This window comes from Solanum pennellii, chromosome 1, assembly GCF_001406875.1.
Source record: "Solanum pennellii chromosome 1, SPENNV200".
Taxonomy (NCBI): domain Eukaryota; kingdom Viridiplantae; phylum Streptophyta; class Magnoliopsida; order Solanales; family Solanaceae; genus Solanum; species Solanum pennellii.
Genome location: NC_028637.1, coordinates 107580812 through 107600406, shown reverse-complemented (window position 1 = coordinate 107600406; position 19595 = coordinate 107580812). Strand labels below are relative to the sequence as shown.

The 19595-nt window shown below is 31.0% G+C and overlaps 3 protein-coding genes across 6 annotated transcripts; all 3 read right to left on the bottom strand.

Moving 5' to 3' along the window:
• Positions 1-923: 923 nt before the first annotated feature.
• LOC107029014 (embryogenic cell protein 40) lies at positions 924-2352 on the bottom strand. The gene is made up of 2 exons (XM_015230299.2): positions 1496-2352; positions 924-1321 (listed from the first exon to the last, which is right to left on the bottom strand). The coding sequence occupies exons 1-2, from the start codon at positions 2057-2059 to the stop codon at positions 1097-1099; spliced, it is 789 nt and encodes a 262-aa protein (XP_015085785.1). The 5' UTR covers positions 2060-2352; the 3' UTR covers positions 924-1096.
• Positions 2353-3891: 1539 nt separating this feature from the next.
• LOC107008499 lies at positions 3892-8692 on the bottom strand. Of its 3 annotated transcripts, none has more exons than XM_027919448.1 (5): positions 8450-8692; positions 6899-7326; positions 5497-5525; positions 4449-5400; positions 3892-4261 (listed from the first exon to the last, which is right to left on the bottom strand). In XM_027919448.1, the coding sequence occupies exons 2-4, from the start codon at positions 7224-7226 to the stop codon at positions 4465-4467; spliced, it is 1293 nt and encodes a 430-aa protein (XP_027775249.1). In that variant the 5' UTR covers positions 7227-7326; positions 8450-8692; the 3' UTR covers positions 3892-4261; positions 4449-4464. The 3 variants fall into 3 exon arrangements, with proteins under 3 accessions (XP_027775249.1, XP_015063047.1, XP_015063046.1); XM_015207561.2 differs by having other exon boundaries at positions 8485-8692; XM_015207560.2 differs by having other exon boundaries at positions 8501-8692.
• Positions 8693-17205: 8513 nt separating this feature from the next.
• On the bottom strand, positions 17206-18905 carry LOC107015691 (protein CASPARIAN STRIP INTEGRITY FACTOR 1-like). Of its 2 annotated transcripts, none has more exons than XM_015216049.2 (3): positions 18729-18905; positions 18169-18227; positions 17206-17600 (listed from the first exon to the last, which is right to left on the bottom strand). In XM_015216049.2, exons 1-3 carry the CDS (start codon positions 18808-18810, stop codon positions 17490-17492), a joined length of 252 nt encoding a protein of 83 aa, XP_015071535.1. In that variant the 5' UTR covers positions 18811-18905; the 3' UTR covers positions 17206-17489. The 2 variants fall into 2 exon arrangements, with proteins under 2 accessions (XP_015071535.1, XP_015071528.1); XM_015216042.2 differs by having other exon boundaries at positions 17211-17600; positions 18169-18230; positions 18729-18904.
• Positions 18906-19595: the final 690 nt, after the last annotated feature.

Below are 19595 nucleotides of genomic sequence, written 5' to 3'. Positions count from 1 at the left end.
ATATATATATATATATATATAGGACTAAAGGAGAGAGTTAAAAAAATATTTTTTGTCCATATGATTTCTAATTTTGGTAATTTTTTTCTTCAACTCTAATTTTATTTTTTTCTCTCAATAAAAGAAACACATCATCACTTAGTGATTATTTAAATGGCCTTAAAAACTGATTAAACTAATTTAAAAGTAAGTTCTTAATTTATTAGAGTTTTGATAATTATCAAAGTGATTTATATTAAATTAAAAATAACTTATTTTAAATTAGAAAAATAAATTTTTATCTTATTGAAGTGTTTGATAAATTATCAAAGTTATATTAATCAAAAATAATTTATTTTAAGTCAAAAATTAAGTGAAGTATATTTTTTCAAACTTAAAAATTATTTTATGTTACCTTTTGCCCTTAATTCTGCTTTTTTCTTTTTTCTTCTTATTATTATTATAATAATAATATAATAATTTATATTGATAGATAAATATGCGAATGATAGAATATATTGTTTATAAATATAAAATATAAATTTATTTTATTTTAATTTTTTTAAATTTAAAATTCATAATAACTTTTTATTGTGTTAAAAACTTTACAGATATTTCAGATATTTTAACAAAAAATTATTTACTATCGCTTATTTTTTCAGCACTTTTGGCACTTCTAAAAATTACTTTTTCTTAAGCCAATTCGAACACTCTTAATATGGTAATCAAATCATTAACCAATAGCGGTCAATGATAATTAGAATTGCATAATGTTAATCCTACAACCAAAATCCCTCGTACAATCGAACCCCATAACACCAATTGATTACATTAAAATTTAAAACATTTACTTTTAACTAAATTTATACTGGCATTCCTCCACCTTTTATTAATCATTTTATGGCCTTCATATTATATGTGGAAAGGCTTAACACAAGCAAATAGCAGCTGGAACTGAAACAAACGTACATTCATGTATATAATAACAACAATTACACCACTGCGCTACTACGATAGCATATACTGAACTGAACACAAGCAACTAGCACTGTGTAAAATAGAAAGAGATACGACATGATAAATACAACAATATTCTTCTTATTCCCCAGCGTTTTATCTAGTGATGATTATGATGGCCGGGTAACTTCTCCTTGATCTTCTCCATCATACTCTTCTTCTCATGCTCTGTAGTAGTTGTAGTAGTAGTTGTGGGTCCAGTTCCAACACCATGTGCTTGGTGATGTGGTTCCTCATTCTTGTGCTTTCCACCTGTGAATTTCTCCTTTATCTTCTCTTTCAGCCCTTTCTTCTTCCTCCTCCCACCTTGTCCATCATCCTCCGACTGCACCATAGTAAATTAATGATATTATATATATCTTGTGCGACTATAAAATGGATAAAATTTCAGTAATTCAACTAAAAAAAATGTGTCAAATAAATTGATAGTTTGTTCGAACAAACAAATATAGGATGAGAATTGAGAAGGGGCATGATAAAAATTTAATATATATTATACCGAGCTAGAACTTGAACTGCTGGAACGGTGAAGTTCCGTCTTGTGATGCTGTTGCTCCGGTTGTGTCGTTTCCTGGTGCAACTTTTCACCAATTGTCCCAGCACCAACACGTAAGCCGGCACCAGCAGCAGTACCACCACCTAACCCAGTTGTGTGACCACCAGCACCTAAGCCAGTTGGATGGTGCAATTTTTCAGCAGCACCTAAGCCAGTTGTAGGAGCAGCAGCACTAGCACCTAACCCAGTTGTGTGACCAATCGTAGGACCACCAGCACCTAAGCCAGTTGGATGGTGCAATTTTTCAGCAGTTGTGTGACCAGTTGTAGGAGCAGCATCACCAGCACCTAAGCCAGTTGTGTGGTGCAACTTCTCACCCATAGTCGGAGCCCCATAGCTAGCCGTTTCTGGCAATTTTTCACCAACTGCTGCAGCACCAGAGCCGGCAGTGGTTGCAACACCAGTAAGGTGCATAGGGTTACCGTATTCATCGGTCAGCTGCACTGGATGGCCGTACTGGTCAGTCAACTGAATTGGATTTCCATGTTCATCACGTAAGTCCGCCATATCCTTCCTTCACCAAAAACTAGATAATTTTGAAAAAGATAATTTGGCACAATAAATTAGATCTTCCTTGAATAGGAAAGCTAACTGGTGATTTTTTAAAAGGACAAGAGACGGTGGAACATCAGATGCTTCTGCATGACTGCATTTAACTGGATAGTTACACGTATGCAGGAACATCACCGAGTAAGCTGCCACGTAGGAAATTCAAGACACGTGTTTCGGTGTAAAACGACAAATGTATATCAGATTTGTCTCGTTATACTAGAACGGTAAAGGATAATACAATTCTTATGTATATTTTAGATAGGCTTAAACATTAAAGCCTAATTCCACTTCATACATTATCTTCAGTTCACGCAACATTTAAGAGACGAAGCGTAATCAAACTTATCGTTACGACTTTCACTCCTGCCAAAAAAAAAAACATATACTGTTATATTATGCTCATCGGTTCAAATTTATGATCTATAAACTTATATATTAAGATAATCTATGAGTATTACTTTAACTTTTTAATTAATTTATATAAATTAATTATTGCATTTCATTGACATTTTTAAATTATCATTGTGGTTGTTGTAAAAAAATTATTTATAGGCTTCTTTAAAGTCGTTCTAATAAAATGTTTGGTTTATTAAAATCAAAATCCGATACTCTCTTTCCTTGAATAAAATAGTAACTCTTTCCCTCAAACAAACATAAACACTATATTAAAAAAAGTTAAATCAAAAAGACAGAATCGCTTTTGAGAGAGCGATATCCTTCGAATAAAATTAACATTGTTAATGCGTTGATTAAAATCGCTGCTGGGACAGCGTTTTATCAAAAAAAAAATATTTCTTTTGTAAAAAAAATACTGAAATTGCTGTCCATACAGCATTTTTTCCTCAAACATTTATTTTTTTTTTTGAAAAAATGAAATCTCCTCAAATTTTTTATTTTGTTTTTGAAAAACTATAATCATTGTCAGTTATTTCCCTCAATTCTTTTTTTAATTATTGCTTATTGATTTATAAAAGAAAAGTTCAAAATAAATTTTACATGATTTTCCTCTCCTTTGTAATGAATCTCATTGTATTTTGTCACCATGAGAACTGCAAACTTTGCCAACACTACAGGCACAATTAAAAAAAATTTTGAGGAAAATCGTTATTCAAAAAAAAAAATGGAAATTGAGAAAAAATGTTACCCATGCAGCGATTTCAATTATTTTTTTTTATAAAATTGCTACTGAAGTAGCGATTTTAATCTTTATTCGAAAGACATTGTTCCCTAAATTTTTGTAAATACCGTTTATATCTTTTTAGGCAAAAAATTACCATTTTGACGTTGGACTCTTCAACTTCTGCGTGATATCATAGTTGAGCGGCTCCGTTACATTCCATGTTATGTTTATATGTTTCTGTTTTCAATTCAAAAATCTGTTTTAGGATAGAGAAAAGGGAAACAGAGAGGATTACATGTTCATCAAAACAAGGCGAAAGTTCAAATAGGATTTGCCGATTACAAGCTTCTGTATCATGTAAACAAAAAAATCTATTGAAAAGAAAAACTATCTTCAAGATAGACCATACTAGTTTATTTACCTTCTGCTGTACCAATTTTTTGGTTAGTGCAATTACATTTCAGGCAGGGTGAAATTGGAACGAGAAGGGTTGAGTTACTGCTTTATGCTGGACCCGTCATTCAGAAAAAAAATGAATGTTCCTGTAACAATAATAATACTAGTAGTTGATAGCATTTTCGTAAATAGGGATTGTGAAAGGTGTAAGCTGTGACTGATCCTTGAGCAAAGCAGTCAGCATTAAGGAGAAAGAAATGCCCAGACTATATATCCCACATAACATGGCTAAAAAATCATTAAATCTTCGAGGCAGGCATATAAATTGTCAAGTTACCTGCTGCAAGTTTTTAGAGAGAAGTACTTAAGAGCATACAAAAATCTTGGGGATAATTTCATGCCCTTGACAAGGAACAACCAAATTTGAATGTACAAACATGATAACTACCAGCTGATAACTACACCTTTTTTTTTCTTTTCCTATATAATGAATTGATCTTTCAACTTGTAATCCCAATTTCTTACATTGTATACTTAGAAACCTAACCTAGATTCTGGGAATCCATATCCGCCAGCAAGAGCCTGACGCTATTATGCCTCTCTTACTATCCTTCCAAGGTGAGAGAGCTGAACTGTGCCACCTGCGGAATTGACAACAATGCAATTCAGTAGTCAGAAATGAGATTAAATACATCACCAGAGAAGCAAGCATTTTTGTGAGTTATACATATCAGAACATCAACTGCATTTCAGAAGAATACAACATTCAAGAGAACATTACGGATATTCCCAGAAAAAAATTATTCGGAAGAGAGTTTATGTTGTTACCATTATAACCACCGCATTACTCCTTGCTCGATCTTGTCCAGAAAAAACCCTTTTTCCTAGTAGAAGGGCTCTCGGAGAAGGATTTTGACCCCTTTGAACCAAATGAAAAATGACGCAGCAAGAAGGGCTTTCCTGAAGAGATCTTCATACTGCTGGAACTTGAGCTCATCTTGAGACGCCTTCCACCATGTCCGCCACTTTTCTGTCGATCAAATAAAGCAAGATTGCCACTAAAATCACTGTCAACAACCCGATTCCGGAATCTCTTTCGAGCTTTCAAGTCCATCTGACTTTTCAATGCTTTCTCTGACATCTTCAGTGCCTGCTTCTCCCCATAAGTACAAACAGGACATGCTGGATCATATTTGTTGAATTCAGGCGTCATACTCTCCAAACACTCAGCATGAAAAACGTGGCCACAAATTAGTACAGATACAACAGCAATTTCATTTGAGGACCATGAAGATCTCTCTGTTAACAGCTTTGTACAAATGCCACAGGTTTGGAGATCTATAGAAGGTGAACCAGAACTCCGACCACTAGCTCTGCTCATCTTGTCACGGTGGAAACCCATGGATTCACTATCAAATGACCACCTATCTCTACGAGGATGTGCAAGCAGGTCAGAGAAGGCAGGAACAGACCATCCATCCGATGATCCACCATTTGAGCCCCTGGTTGATTCATTACTCCAACCAGGGAGCATGAAGGAAGATGATTCTTCAGAAATTGAGAATGTAGGTGACTTTATTCCGGGTATATGACTATCAGAAACTCGTCGTCCCAGCTGGTGGCCGGAAGAATACTGAGGCAAAGGAGTAGAATTGGCAGGAAGCAACTGACTTTTTGTTGATAAAGGAGATGCAGATAATGATGAAACAGAGGGATCTGATGAAGACAGCTTTAAAGGAGAGGGGCACGGCACTGCTGATGATTCAAATGATTCTTTGACCTAAGTACCAAAAGAAAGGAAATCAGAGAAATCAAAAACATACTAGACATGCCCAGAAAGTATATTCAGCCAAACTTAAGACTGCCTTGTTCTTACCTCTGTGGAGTTTCTCACGACCGATGTATCTGCAAGGGCAAGAAAAACTACTGTTAATCTTACAAAGTACAAAAAGCACATTATTGTCAACCAATACCATACATCAGTTTCTCTTTCATGTTCACATATAACTCAAGGCCAGGAAACAGAAGATCCTATTTTTAATGTCCTTGAATCTTACAGGTCACCAGAAGAGTACGCAAATGACATTCCATTTACAGAACTGACATACTAAAATCACCGAACTTTTCTCCTTCACAACACATGGTCATACTCAGCCTATAGTCACAATCAGACCTAGAGAGTACAAAAGGAGATGGGCATCTCTTAGACATGTAAAATAAGACATGTATAGTCACAAGTATGGTTTGGTTAAACTTCACATCCAACCAACATGTTTGGGGTTCAAATCAACAAACGAGCAATGAAGGGAGAAGGCCACCGTTGATTTTCAGACAAGAGGGCTTTGGAGTTTACCACATACAATAATTGCAAAGCAAATGGAAAATAAAAATTCAGCACTACTTCCTAACAGCTGCAGAGAATGGTCATCAAAGCAGAACGAAAACCATATCCAAAGAAGAATGAAATATCAAGCAACTTCGCAGGGCACAACCATTTATTGCATAATCTCGTTTTTAAGATAAAAGAGGGGGAGGAAGTGAAAAAGTAATCATCTTCTTTCAGTAGTGTGTACTTGACTAAAGGTTCAAAATTCAAATCGAATCATTTACACAAAGAAAACAACAATGCTTGGAGATAAAAGTCAGCAGCACAATAAATCATGAATTGTTTACAAAAAAATAAAAAGAATGCTTGGGAGATCAAAAGCTTCTACTGGTCCAAGCATTTGAACCCCAACTTCATGGAAACTAATCCAAAGCTTTACACCAATTATATATATTTACACTAACAGAACAATAAGACTTAAGGACCACCTACATTATTTGAGCTAGTGACAAGTCAATAATTTACTTTTCCAAGATGAATGAAGTCCAATACTCCAATTATAGTCAAATGACATGAACCAGCTCATATCACTCAATGGCAATAAAGTCTTAGGTTGGATTTCTTAGATTAACCTTGAATAACATCTCACAACATAAAACAAAAATTTAATGATATTCTCAGAACAGCCTGCAAAAGCAAACCCCTAAACATCTATCCAGTCAGCTCTCTCCTTATGGAGTGCAAAAACCAGGTCAAGAACTAGACTATCCTTCATTCGATCTCATAATGCATACACACAGAAATTCATTTTATGCACTTAAGGGGGGAACAGCATGCAAATCACAGAGAAAGGAAAAATGATTTGCAAACTCTTCAATATACAGAGATTCTGGAAAATCATCAGGTATTAGCACCATCAAGTAAGGTAAAAGAGAGCCATGTTAAGATTTACCAGATAGAGGAAGCATCGAGTTCCCCGTGTTGCAATCAGAAGCTGGTGACTTCTGCAATGCAAGTGATCGAAAACTATCCAATGGACTACCCTCTTCAGAGGCATAAAGGGTTTCTACAGTTGTTCCAGATTTAAACTCTAATCTATCATTTCCACCAACCCTATCAGCAGACCAATTGACTGATGTCTCCTCTCCAGCAACACGTCCCCGATTATCCCAACGAAAGCTCCATGAAGGTGAGTATCGAACATTGCTCTGTAAAGTTTCGCTGGTTGATCCATTTATAACCGCTCTATCTTTAGCAGCAACACAACAAGCTGAACCCATTTTATCTCAAGTACAAAATGTTAAATTCATAGGCAGCTTTTCACATCAACGATAACACCGGCAAGTTCACTCAACAATGAATACTTGAGATCATAATTTTCTGAAGCAATAAAGAGAAAATGAAGTCAAAACTCACAAAAGCAAACTATCAAAACAAAGAATAGACACTCAAAACTTGTACATGTGCTCATGTCTACATTACATAATCCTTTTGATACACAAAAAAGTAAGTATAAGAAATATCAATGAAAACAAAAAAAAATTAAAGCAAATGGCTCCACATTTGCTGCTTTAATACATTTTATATTACCTTGACTATCTCAAGGCAATTCAAGATCCCATCCTCACAACAGAACATCTTATAACTATTGGTGGCATTTTAAAGAAAGTTCAAGATCTTACACTCCAAAGACAAATCACTCTGCCCTCAACAAATCCCACAGAGCACTCACCCAAATATACACCCCTTCCAACACAATACTTGTTGATCTACAGAGGATGCTATGGGCACTACAAAATCCAGGCACACTCTTTAAGAGAGAATGTTTTCTATAACATAAAATTTCACATATGCTATAGCAATAAGTTGATAATTTTGGAATACGAAAGTACAAATTTCTTTTGCTCAAAATCAGACATCAATTACATGAATCGAATGATGGCTTCATCGAAAGAAGAACATGACCATGAAAAAAAGCATCATGGTGAAGAATTGCAATACCATCAGACCAGATGAAACTTCAATTACCAAATCTGGTAAAATAGTGAGTAGTCTCGAAGACACTTCTTAATAATTAATTGCACAAAAGTACCATATGCAATAAATACAGCTCACAGGATCCTTATAACACCGCGAAGATTTATTTCACCGGGGAAAACTAATTTTTAAAAAAGGTACGAAAACCTAAGAACATTAAAACAGAAGCTAAAGTCGATTTCATCTGCTAATTTGTGGGAAAAAATATTGCAGTTCAAACCCAGGCATAACAGTCCATGGAAAAAGCCCTAAAAGTAAGTACCGAACACTATGGAGGTCACAGAGATCCGAAATAACAGCGGAGAAAAACAGTCATAACAGTCCAGAAAAATGAACACAAATCATATACGGAAACATCGGAATTTCCATATATATACTCATCAAACCAATTATACTCGTATCTATTCATAAAACTCACACATTTCTACAAATAAATCCATTTATATAAATTTAATACAACACCGACAAGTACAGATATCGAATCGCCGTGATAAAACCAACCGGCGTTAGCGAATACCGTTTCAGCCGTCCGGCGGCCGTCGAGTACGGCGGAATGAAGATGAGTTTTAGGTGGGAAAGGAGGCGTTATGTGTGAGATATGTAGAGAAAGAAAAAGGTTTTAGAGTGAGAAAAGGTTCTGATTCTTCTTCTGCCGAGTTGCTGAGGAGAGAGAAAGACAAAGAGGAGTGAAGTCGTTTTAGACGGCTAATTTGGAACTCCGTCCAACTATCTGTAGCACGTTTCTGCCGTGAAGAATCCTTCTTTTTTCACGGCGTTAAAACGAGACATCTCAGTGGCACTGCTTTGTTTGTTTGTCGTCTCTGTTAAAGTTACCCTTTTTAACAAAAATAATAATAATATATATAACAATAATAATAAATGAACTATATGTAATTTAACGAGTGAAAAACAGAATCATTTTCAGTAGTGAAATTTGAAAATGATAGAGGTATACACACTTCACTTCTACTTTAAAAGATAAAAAACTATTTTTGATAAATTCGTGAGAAAATTGATAAAATACAACAATATTAACATACTCAAACAAAGAAAGTAAGAAAACATAGCTAGAAAAATATGAAACAGAGCGCTCATTATAGAGTATTATCCGAAGGGGTTAGAGGCTGTGTCAGAGATTATGGTAAGAACATGGTATATTGAAGTTAAAATAATATATAGAGAATAAGAAAACTTTCACGTATAGTCATTTTAAAAAATATTTATATATATGGCAAGCGAGATTAGGAGAGGGAGGAGAGAGGAGAGCGAGATTGAGAGAGGGAGGAGAGAAGCAGAGAGCGACAGAAAGATGAGTTGTATATGTATATAGATTAAATAATTGTATATTATACATATATATTTGTATATTTTGGCTAATTATATATATATAAATGCGACTAATTATACAAACTCCAAGTAAGGCCACATAATTAATGTATAATATTAGTCGCGAGTGATAATTATAGCAAACTATAGCTATGATATATAATTAAAATAATATAAATTTGCTTAACCGCATAATTTTTCCCAGAAAATAAGCTGGTGTAGCTCAAAGTGGTACGCTGCATTTCAGTTTTTGTACTTGAGGATTTATGTGCAGTATTTCTTTATTTGGAAAATTTGTCAGAATGGACTGTGAAAAAAAAAAGGGGAGCTTTAAGCCTTTAAAGTGATTTCTTATATCGTACGCGGAGTGCGCAGTACGCATTCCATAGCTTACAAGTGACAAGGAAGTATCATACAATTTGAGAAATTAATTTTGGGATTGATACCTTAATTTTGTCATGTGAATGGCATATTCATCAATAAATTGCAATTAATTTGGGAGATCTGCAGGTTTTAAGCCGCTTTAATGCAAGCTGTAGTTGTTTTAAATTTATAGTTTACACTTTAATGATATAGTTTTTTTTATAGTATTACACATAACTATTTATTTATTTTCTTTCTCATCGTATTCAATATATATTTTAAGCGTTTTATAAATCCAATATTATTTTATCTTAATATTGCAGGTAATTAAATTAATTTCAATTGTCAAATAAATATTGCATCAAAAAAATTAAATAAAAGTACTACAAGTTCTTTATACAACATATAAAATAAATCTGAGGTAGGATGTATTCCTAGTCAATATAGAATCTAAAGTAAACATTCTAATTTGACTGAAATATAGTTTCAATAAAATTGATATGTGATTGTTGATTTTTCAATTTTAGCACTGGTGTATTATAATAACTTCAAGAGCTAAGTGTTAAATTTTGTCCATATATTATATTGGAAAAAAGGTGTAGTTCTGACCATTTTGCATATATTTTTTAGTGTATTTCATTTTTTTTTCCTTTATCAAATTTGGATACGTGAGGATAAATTATGTTAATGAGTCAATTAAATATGATATTTTCTAGAAAAAATTATATATAAATAGCAAACTAATAACCTAAAATAAATGAAGTAGCTAGGGTTTGATTTACTTGTGCTCAAAAAATTGTCAGGCGCCTCTCTCCCAAATATCTTGTTCGCCACTCTCCTCCAATCTCTCGCTCGCTTCCTCACTCTTTATACAAACACAAGTGTATAAAAATTGTTTTTAATTGTATAAAGCAGCGAAAATTGTATAAATACATATATTTTTGTTCCCCTCTCTCCCCTCTTCCAGATCTCGCTCGCCACTCTCCCAAATCTCGCTCGCCACCCTCTCGTTTCTCACTTATACAAACAGAAGCGAAATGTATAAATTGCGTTTCTGTTTGTATAAAGCATGAGAAAATTGTATATACACATGCAAGTACATATATTTTCATCCTATACACTTATAATTATACAATAAAACTACTCCCCTGCCCAGTTTCTTTTGCCTTTCTCTCTTTCTCGTTTTATACAATTTTCAAATTGTATCTAATTTCTCTCTTTCTCGTTTTATACAATTCGATTCAACTGTATATTCCTTGTCAAGTCTCTTTTGTCTTTCTCTCTTTCTCATTTCATACAAATTCAAATTGTATATAATCGTTCTATACACTTATAATAATACAATTCGTTTTATACACTTCGTTTTTATATAGTTCTCTACCCAAGTGTCTTTCTCTTTCTTGTTTTATACATTTCGTTTTATACAATTTGCTTCAACTGTATATGTATAGCGAATTATACAGTTTCTATGTTTGCTATGGAGCGCAATAATGCAAATTTTGCTATAGCATACAAATATGATTTTTTTATTTGCTATATGTGAAAATTGTCCTATTTTCTATTATGATTGGCCTTATCTATTAAGGTAATAATATTAATAACATACTCAATAATATAAATAAGGTTTGAATGAGTAAATATACATATTATTCTTATCCCTAATTATTTTCCTGTTTTAAACAGATTTTCTCCCCCAAGTAAAACATAATATTAATCAACTATGAAAAAAGGAATTAAAACAAACATATTAAAAATGAGGAAAATAATAAAACCACGTCGCCATCTACATCTCTACGCATAAAAGCAAAATTCACCATTTTCTCTTTAATTTAAAATATTTACTAATTTTATTTGATATATTTTTCATTGTCCATTTTTAAAAATATGTCTATTTTATTTTTATTAATTTTTAATTTTAATTAGATGACATATTTAAAATTATAAAATTCTACAAAAGAAGTCTCACCTAGGTAAAGGGATCGAGAAATTGATAATCGATAACCCTTGTCTTTGTTCTTTTTTAAATGCTCGAGGGACTTCTTTCAATGTCAATGCTTCGGGTACTACTAGACACAACATAGCGAGAAGTCGTTCTGCTCTGTTCATCTATCCCTAACAATAACAAGCAAGAGGGGGTGCTAAAGTTCAAATCCCTATATAAACTTGAAGAAGTTCCTCTTCATGAGCTACTTTTTAAGGTCAAGTTATATTTATACATCATATCTTTACAAATTTTAGTAAAAATAAAATTATACATCTAACTTATTTTAGATAAAATAATTTATAAAATTATACCTCTAACTTAATATAAGTAAAACAAATTGAAACCGAACAATAATATTTTATATTGAATTATGAGTATTTTAGGTGGGAAAGAAAATGTTGAAAGTAGCTCCCTGTCAAATCAAAATGTGAAAGATCGCACTATAAATTCAAAAACAGAAAAAACGAGATGAAAAAAAAGTACTAGTAATTGGTCAAAAGCAAATACAATGACTCATTGGAAAATGTGACGTCCAAAAGTCTATAGTTTCCCAATCTACACATAATATGTAAAATAATTGCATCAAACCTTATGGTAAAAGTTCTATTTCAATATGTTGTTTTATTTTTCAAACTAATGTATTTTATTTTCGGAATCAAATTGAAATGTCGGCAGAAATTCATTAAAACACCAAGGTGGATTCATTTATTTACTGACTAATTAATTTAATTAACTGTGAACAATTATTTATAGCTATTATACCGTTGCAAATCACACGTTCTCTTAAACAAATCGATTAAAAAATGTTACTTACTATTTTATTATTATTTAAGGAAAAAAGTCTAATATATATATATATATAGATAGATAGATAAAAATTTAATCGAATTTATTGTTATGATATTAAATTTTGATAAGGTATTTAATAGCGTATTTTAAAGTTATATATGTGTTTATTTAGACGTAGAAAATATTGCATAATTATATACCGTTAAAATACAGTATTAAATAGTTCATGGGGTAAAAAATCCTCTATAAAATTTGGTATCGTAATAATAATTTCGATCAAAATTGTAATATTTGTCAAACTCTTTTCCCTATCAATTATATTGACGGTATAATTTTTTTAACTAAGTATATATCTTATCTATTTATTGAATAATAATAATTTTTTAATAAGAATTATTAAAAATTAATTAAAAAAACTGAACATTTAAAATAATAAAAATCTGAGCTAATAACAATTTTTTTTTTCTATATAAGAGAGAGTTTCTTACCTCTATTTCTTCGTCTTTCAAGTTGAATTGATTAATTTTATAAATTAAATTAGATTATATTAATTTGATATTTTAAAATAATATTTTAGATATTCAAAAATTATATATAAAGTATTATTAATTGCAGTTTTTCTCATATTAATATAATAAAAAAATATATCTTAAAATATTAACCAAAATTTGTATTATTTAACTTTAAAAAAAATATAATAACTAAAAATAAATGAAGAAAGTGATATATATACAAGCTATAAATAGCAATGAGCGGAATATTCTCGTCAAAGGATGTGTGTTTCAACAACTTTTATATATGAAGAAATATTTGATAACAATAAATAAAAATGATGTTGACGTTTACTTGTTTAGGAGATTTGTCAATGTCAACAAATGAAAGAATAACAAGTTTATGGCTATTTCAATAATACGTGCCACTTTCACCAGTCACCTTCATGCAATTTTGTAATTTTATACCCCTTTGAACTTTGTATAACGCAAATTTGCAATTGCCTCACATTTATCTGAAAATAGAAAACCTTTTGCGGAAGTTGTTTAGTGCAAAGAGCTGGTGTGTTTGGTAAGATGGATTTAGTATTTGGCATGTAAAGTAAAATTTATTATTCAAAAAAATAGTATTTATGCTTAGTTGAGATGTGTGGGGGCGGGAATGGAGCTTACTTATTTTCATTAAGATAGTCATTATTTAAATTTTAAGGAATTTATTTTTAATTAGAGAAATATTTTTCATATTAATATCATAACATCCTATACATGTAATCATAGATTTCGAATTCGACCTTGAATATGGTATTAAACCCTATGCAACAATAAATATAGATTAGTTAAAATTTAATCTGAATTATCACTGAATGAGAAATAAAAAATATATATAAAAAAAAAGATAAGAGAACGTTTGTGATTGAAATAAAGGTTGCTTTTTATTCAAACCTTTGATCTATCTTAAGAGACAAGAGGATATAATTTACTTTTAGTGTTGTGTTGCGTTCTCATACTTTGGTCACCTTTTGCTTTGCATTTGAGCTTTTCTTTTTTAATTTTTTCGTAATCGATAATGTTTTGATATCTCATCAGATGTTGATCAGAAGAAATAGGAAATGTCCAAAAAAGTATGACAAATGTAGGATGATGGGTTATTCCATAAAGGCAAAGATGTGAGTGTGACTTAAATTATACTCGCTTGTTATCTTTAATTACTTATCCATTTTTGAATTGATTCACTCTTATTGTTTTGCCTTATTAATTATGAAGTACATGAATTAAAAATTTAATATTTTTAAAAAGTACTATTTTTTTCAAAATAATTAACTGAGGGTATAATATAATTTTTTTTGTCCTTTCTTGATGTGTCAAAGTAGACAAATAATTAGAGACAACAATAAAAAGGAAAAAATGAACAAGTAAATAGAGACAAAGAAAATATAATGTATTATGTACTTGGAAAAAGTGAAATCCTTTCAGATTGATGATTAATAGCCCATTAATTTAGTCTGGGATCACATTACGTGCCGTGAGGATTGGTTAATTAACAACATTAACAACATAATTTTGAAAATGAGCACGACTTGTATCTATTAATCAATATTATTTGCAAATCATTAGTCCAAATCGTTCAACCAACACTGATGATTGCGTTGGTACGGTTAGGAAAAATAATTGTAAGAGTACTTCAAAATACTTTCTATTCTAACACTATGATTTATAAAATAACCTTAAACTGGCTCATTAATTATTATGATCACAATTATCCACCGCTTGCAAAACAAAAAAGTAACTAAAATGATAAAATGAAATTAAGTTCCTAAACATACATAGGTTTTGATTAAAACATATCAATAATTTGTATATTAGTTGGCAAAAGAGAAATACCTAACAAAACGTAAACAAATATTAAGCGTAATCTTGCACGTATTTCTAATTCCTAATTATTTCCTACTGATTCTTGTTCTTATCGATCTGGTGAGAAACGTGGTTGAGCATATCGTCAAACTCATCAACTAGACAGAGTAAAGGGTGTTTGAAAATTAATATATAAGTATGAAAAATAATTTGTGACTTACACAGTATAATTTATATATAGAGAATGTATTTTTTCGACGAAGGTTGACATAACGTAGACATTTAACTTTCCCTGATTCCTTTGATTGAAACACCTCTTTTTTGCTTTGTTTTTGAATAGAATATTATTATACGTAGAGATAGCGATAAAATCTTGTATATTCTAGCCTCTTTAGCTCTATTTTGTGGGATTATATTGAATTTATTGTGGTTAAGTGTTGTTATACACGAAATTGCACTTTTAGAGTAAGCTTTTTTTTTTTTTTTAAGTACATTGATCAGGTAAACTCTTTATATATATATATATATATATATATATATATATATAGCTCCCTTTTATAGATTTTTAACCTTTTAATTCATCTTTTTCTTGAATATTTAGCACTTACTTACTGAAGCTATCCAATTGTTCTATGATCCATCTAAAGTAATTTTTGGGCCCAAAAGAATACTTATATTTTTAATGGGCTTTTACACGATTTTATTGCTGAAATTTCTCATGTAGGCCCTTTTTGGGACAGGTATTTACTAAATGTCCCCTTTTAATACTACTCTTGCAATTTATGACATTTTTAGACCATGGTCAGAACTTGGAAGATTCATTTGAGAAACTAAATAATCTGAAATCTTATGAACATTAGATAATTATCTGCTGTTCCGTTAGGACCAACGTCTATATTTGTATAAGTATTAAATATATGGAAAAAATCTAAATAATGGTCCAATTAAAAGGGAACATTTTGAGCCATTAAATTGAAGAGGAGTTTTCACAAATATACAGCCCCAGCACAATATTTTGTCGGAAAAGGATCATATTTGTCATTGTACTCTCAGCAAAGGGTTATATTTGCCCTTGTACTCTCAGAAAAGATCATATTTGTCATTGTACTCTCAGCAAAGGGTTATATTTGCCCTTGTACTCTCAGAAAAGATTATATTTGTCCTTCATTATCTTCACTATTTACTACACCTCTTCATTATTAGGAAGACTTCTTCTATTATAAATAGTGGTGATCTTCATTTGGTTTAAGATACACACAACATACAAGAAAAATATATAGAGTGAAAGAGTAAGTAAAAAAGAGAGCTCTTATTAGTTGAAGGGATATTATTTTTTTTTGCAGAGCTTTGGACTCAACTCTTGTACAGAGTTGTTGAGTTATAGTTTGTGAAGGTTTGTATCATGAAGGGGAAAAGTCAAAGAGGACTACTGCTGGACCGGTGAAAAACATTTATTGCAGTAGGCTTGAATCTCCTAAAAGAAAACGAGATAGCCGCGTTCAACCTGAAGAGATTTTTATTTCTCATTTCATTTTCAGTTGTAATCTTGTATTTTTATTATCTCATAAGTTTTTCACTAATATTTCAAATTATATACTATGTGTACAAATCCAGGTAAGGATTAATTTATATAACCTATTATTAATCTAGAGTAACATAAAATTTTCCTTATATTCATATTACTTATTTAATTTTCAATTCCCGATTACATGTGACAATCTTTGGAAAATATCTAAAGATCATCACCCTAGTCCCTAACTTTGACATGTTTTATTCAAATTTCCCCTAAACTATCGATAATCTTAATTACCCACCCACACGATCTCTTCCTTAGAAAGTACTCCCTCTGTTCCAATTTATGTAACACCTTTTATATTTTAAGAGTCAAAAAGTTTAAGTTTAATAAAAAATTTGCGCATGAAATCTTCAATTTTTAAAAAATGATATTTATATATTTGTAAACTACGTAACAAATACTATGAGTCACAATAATTGATAATTCAAAATATTTATGAAAATTTACGGTCAAAGATAGACTTATTTGACTCTTAAAATCCAAAAGGTCACATATAAAATGGAACGGTACCGAGCATGTTTTTTGAATCCTCTCGTCAGAATTCTTGGCTCTACCGCCCGTTACTTAAAAGAACTTACTTCGTTGCGAATATATATATTACTGTTATTTGAAGAAGATACTTCCTCCGTCCACTTTTAGTTATCACAATTTTTTTTCATAGTCAAACTATAAGAATTTTGATCAACATTTTTACACTATATTTTTCATTATATTGATATGCAAAAAAAACAATTAATTTTAGTACTTTGGTATAGTTTTTGAATATTAACTTTTTTTTATTTAAAAATATTGAATTAAAACTAAATTTCCAAAAACACTAACATGATAACTAAAAGTGGACGTAGAGAGTACATAATTCATTTATTTTCTTATATATATAATAATTACACGGATAATTAAGTATATATTACAGACAAGAAGAAAACTACATATCCAGTACTCATGCAAAAATATAAGCAAAGTTTACAAGGATTGGTGTATCGATCGATATTAAAATAGTACTATATATAGCTGCAAACATATATAGTAGTAACGTAACACATATGTAGTATTAGGGTAACTCATATTCAACTCTGAGACTAATTAGGGTTTCCACAAACCCTAATTATAATATGACACATTATGATTAATTTGGTATGAGTTTGAAAGGAGGTTTGGATAGAGCAGGTGTTGGATCATATCTTCCATAATCCTTTGTGTTCATTTTAAGAACCCTTTCATGCCTTAATTGCTCCTCCTGTTTACATACAAATTACAATTAATATATTTGAAAGTTTTAAAGGAGAAAAAACAAAATATTTTTTGAAAAACTTTGTTTTTAAGTAGAGTGAAGGGTCAAAAACAAATCTATCCGTTCTATAACTACTATAACTCAACTATCTATAATTTCATTTTCCTAACTTAACGATGGTGAATCCAGGTAGGTAAAAAAGAACAACTGATGGTTCACGTGTACAGTTAAATAGTTGGTGATAGTTCATGGATAAAACTTGTATACCTAATATAGTTCTTCAGATATGAAACTTAAAAAATCACGATATTTTAGGTGTTTTTTTGACCGATAATTTTTTTCATATATGCGATTTAAATTTTCTCCAGCTTCATGGAGGGGAAAAATAAAGAACTCTAATCAAGAAGACCAGAGAGTACTGAACTCTTTGGCCATAATACATAGCATTTGATTAATCATATGATTACTCAAGAAACTGAAAGTGATTTTACTTGCATACAATTTATTAGTTGCACTCAAGAAATTTTTAATAAAATGATGATTATATTATATACTAATTTAATTAAATACAAACCTCATGAGTTGCACTCAGCTCTTCCTGATGAAAGTTGCTCAAAAAGCTCGACTGTCTACCTGCTGCATCAAAGTAATTGTGCCACATAATTTTACTTTAATTTGACAAATTAAATATTACAGCTTAAACAAACCAAGTATAAACCTAATTAAACAGCATTCTATAAGTAATTACTATTATAGTCAGAGGCGAACCCAGGATTTGAAGGCTTTGGGTGCACCAATATAAACATAGCTCATATATACGCTGATTCCATCTCATGATACCATATCGTGATATGGTATCACATGGCCAAACGTCTACTAAGTAAAACTTTATAGTACTTAATCAAAGCCTTGGGGAAGTAGAACTCTTACTACATGCAGGAATTTTTGCCTAATTTGGCCTATAGTATTAAGTGGTGGAGCTAGAAATTTTAACCAGAAGACCGGAAAAAAAATGCAAGAATATGATTGAAAAGAGCTTGTTAGGTTCTAATTGTACTTAGTATATATGTCTTGTTGATTGTAAGCAAAGAAACCTAAACATATATATGAGTCATTATAGTAAAGTTCATGTACCTGCAAATGAAGTTGAAAAAAGGGATGCAGATATGAGAAGGAAGAAGAGACTAATTTTCTTGATTAGCATGAGACTCCCCATTATCAGAAAATTTTTATTAATTATTCTCTTTTTCTCTGGCACTCTTATTATTTTTAAGTATTGAAGCAATGATGCTTTACTTTCTCTAATGTTGCACCATACAACACATTTAAATATATACTAGTACTATTTTGCTCATTGGCATGCTTTTGGATAGAAATTTAAGACAAATATTTTATTCTAAAGAATTCAATCATCCTTATTTGCTTTTGGTATTAAATTTGGAAAATTATCAAAAAGGTGAGTGGCACCACTTTTCTTTTTGTTGGGGCACTATTAGTCTAAAGAGTTAGTGGAATTAATTATTTAATATTATTATATCGTTCCATAACAGGGACCATGGACCCCTAATACAAGTTTCACTGTATCCCACTTTGTTTTTAATGTTAAATTTCACTTTGTAATTAAATATTGTTTCAATATCTCATTGCTTATAAGAACATCCCCTATTTGATTCCAACAGCAACATATTTTCCATAACGATACATGTTAGTAATGATTCAATTGGAGTGATGATACTTATCAAAATAATTATGAGTTTGAATCATTCGAATATCTATATATATACACACACTTTTGTATAATATACAAAACTATACACAACAATATATATGTTGTATATATTGGGATCATATCAATAAACTAGTTGGTCGAGGGTATATATTCGTATAATTAATCGTTATGTTTATCATAAAAAGAGAAGATAGTACTATTCAATTACTCCAATGACAATAGTGAGAACAATAATTTGTACTCGTCAAAGGATAAAATGTGTTTATTTGTCT

Excerpts from the sequence above, each read along its gene's own strand:
- LOC107029014 (XM_015230299.2), bottom strand. The coding sequence starts at position 2,059 with ATGGCGGACTTACGTGATGAACATGGAAATCCAATTCAGTTGACTGAC. Across the intron at positions 1,322-1,495 it reads GCAGTTCAAGTTCTAGCTCG|TCGGAGGATGATGGACAAGG; the intron begins GTATAATATATA and ends ACTATGGTGCAG.
- LOC107008499 (XM_027919448.1), bottom strand. The coding sequence starts at position 7,226 with ATGGGTTCAGCTTGTTGTGTTGCTGCTAAAGATAGAGCGGTTATAAAT. Across the intron at positions 5,526-6,898 it reads CTCGATGCTTCCTCTATCTG|ATACATCGGTCGTGAGAAAC; the intron begins GTAAATCTTAAC and ends TTGCCCTTGCAG. Across the intron at positions 5,401-5,496 it reads TCGTGAGAAACTCCACAGAG|GTCAAAGAATCATTTGAATC; the intron begins GTAAGAACAAGG and ends TTTGGTACTTAG.
- LOC107015691 (XM_015216042.2), bottom strand. The coding sequence starts at position 18,810 with ATGGGGAGTCTCATGCTAATCAAGAAAATTAGTCTCTTCTTCCTTCTC. Across the intron at positions 18,231-18,728 it reads TTTTTCAACTTCATTTGCAG|CAGGTAGACAGTCGAGCTTT; the intron begins GTACATGAACTT and ends ACTTTGATGCAG. Across the intron at positions 17,601-18,168 it reads AGCTGAGTGCAACTCATGAG|GAGGAGCAATTAAGGCATGA; the intron begins GTTTGTATTTAA and ends GTATGTAAACAG.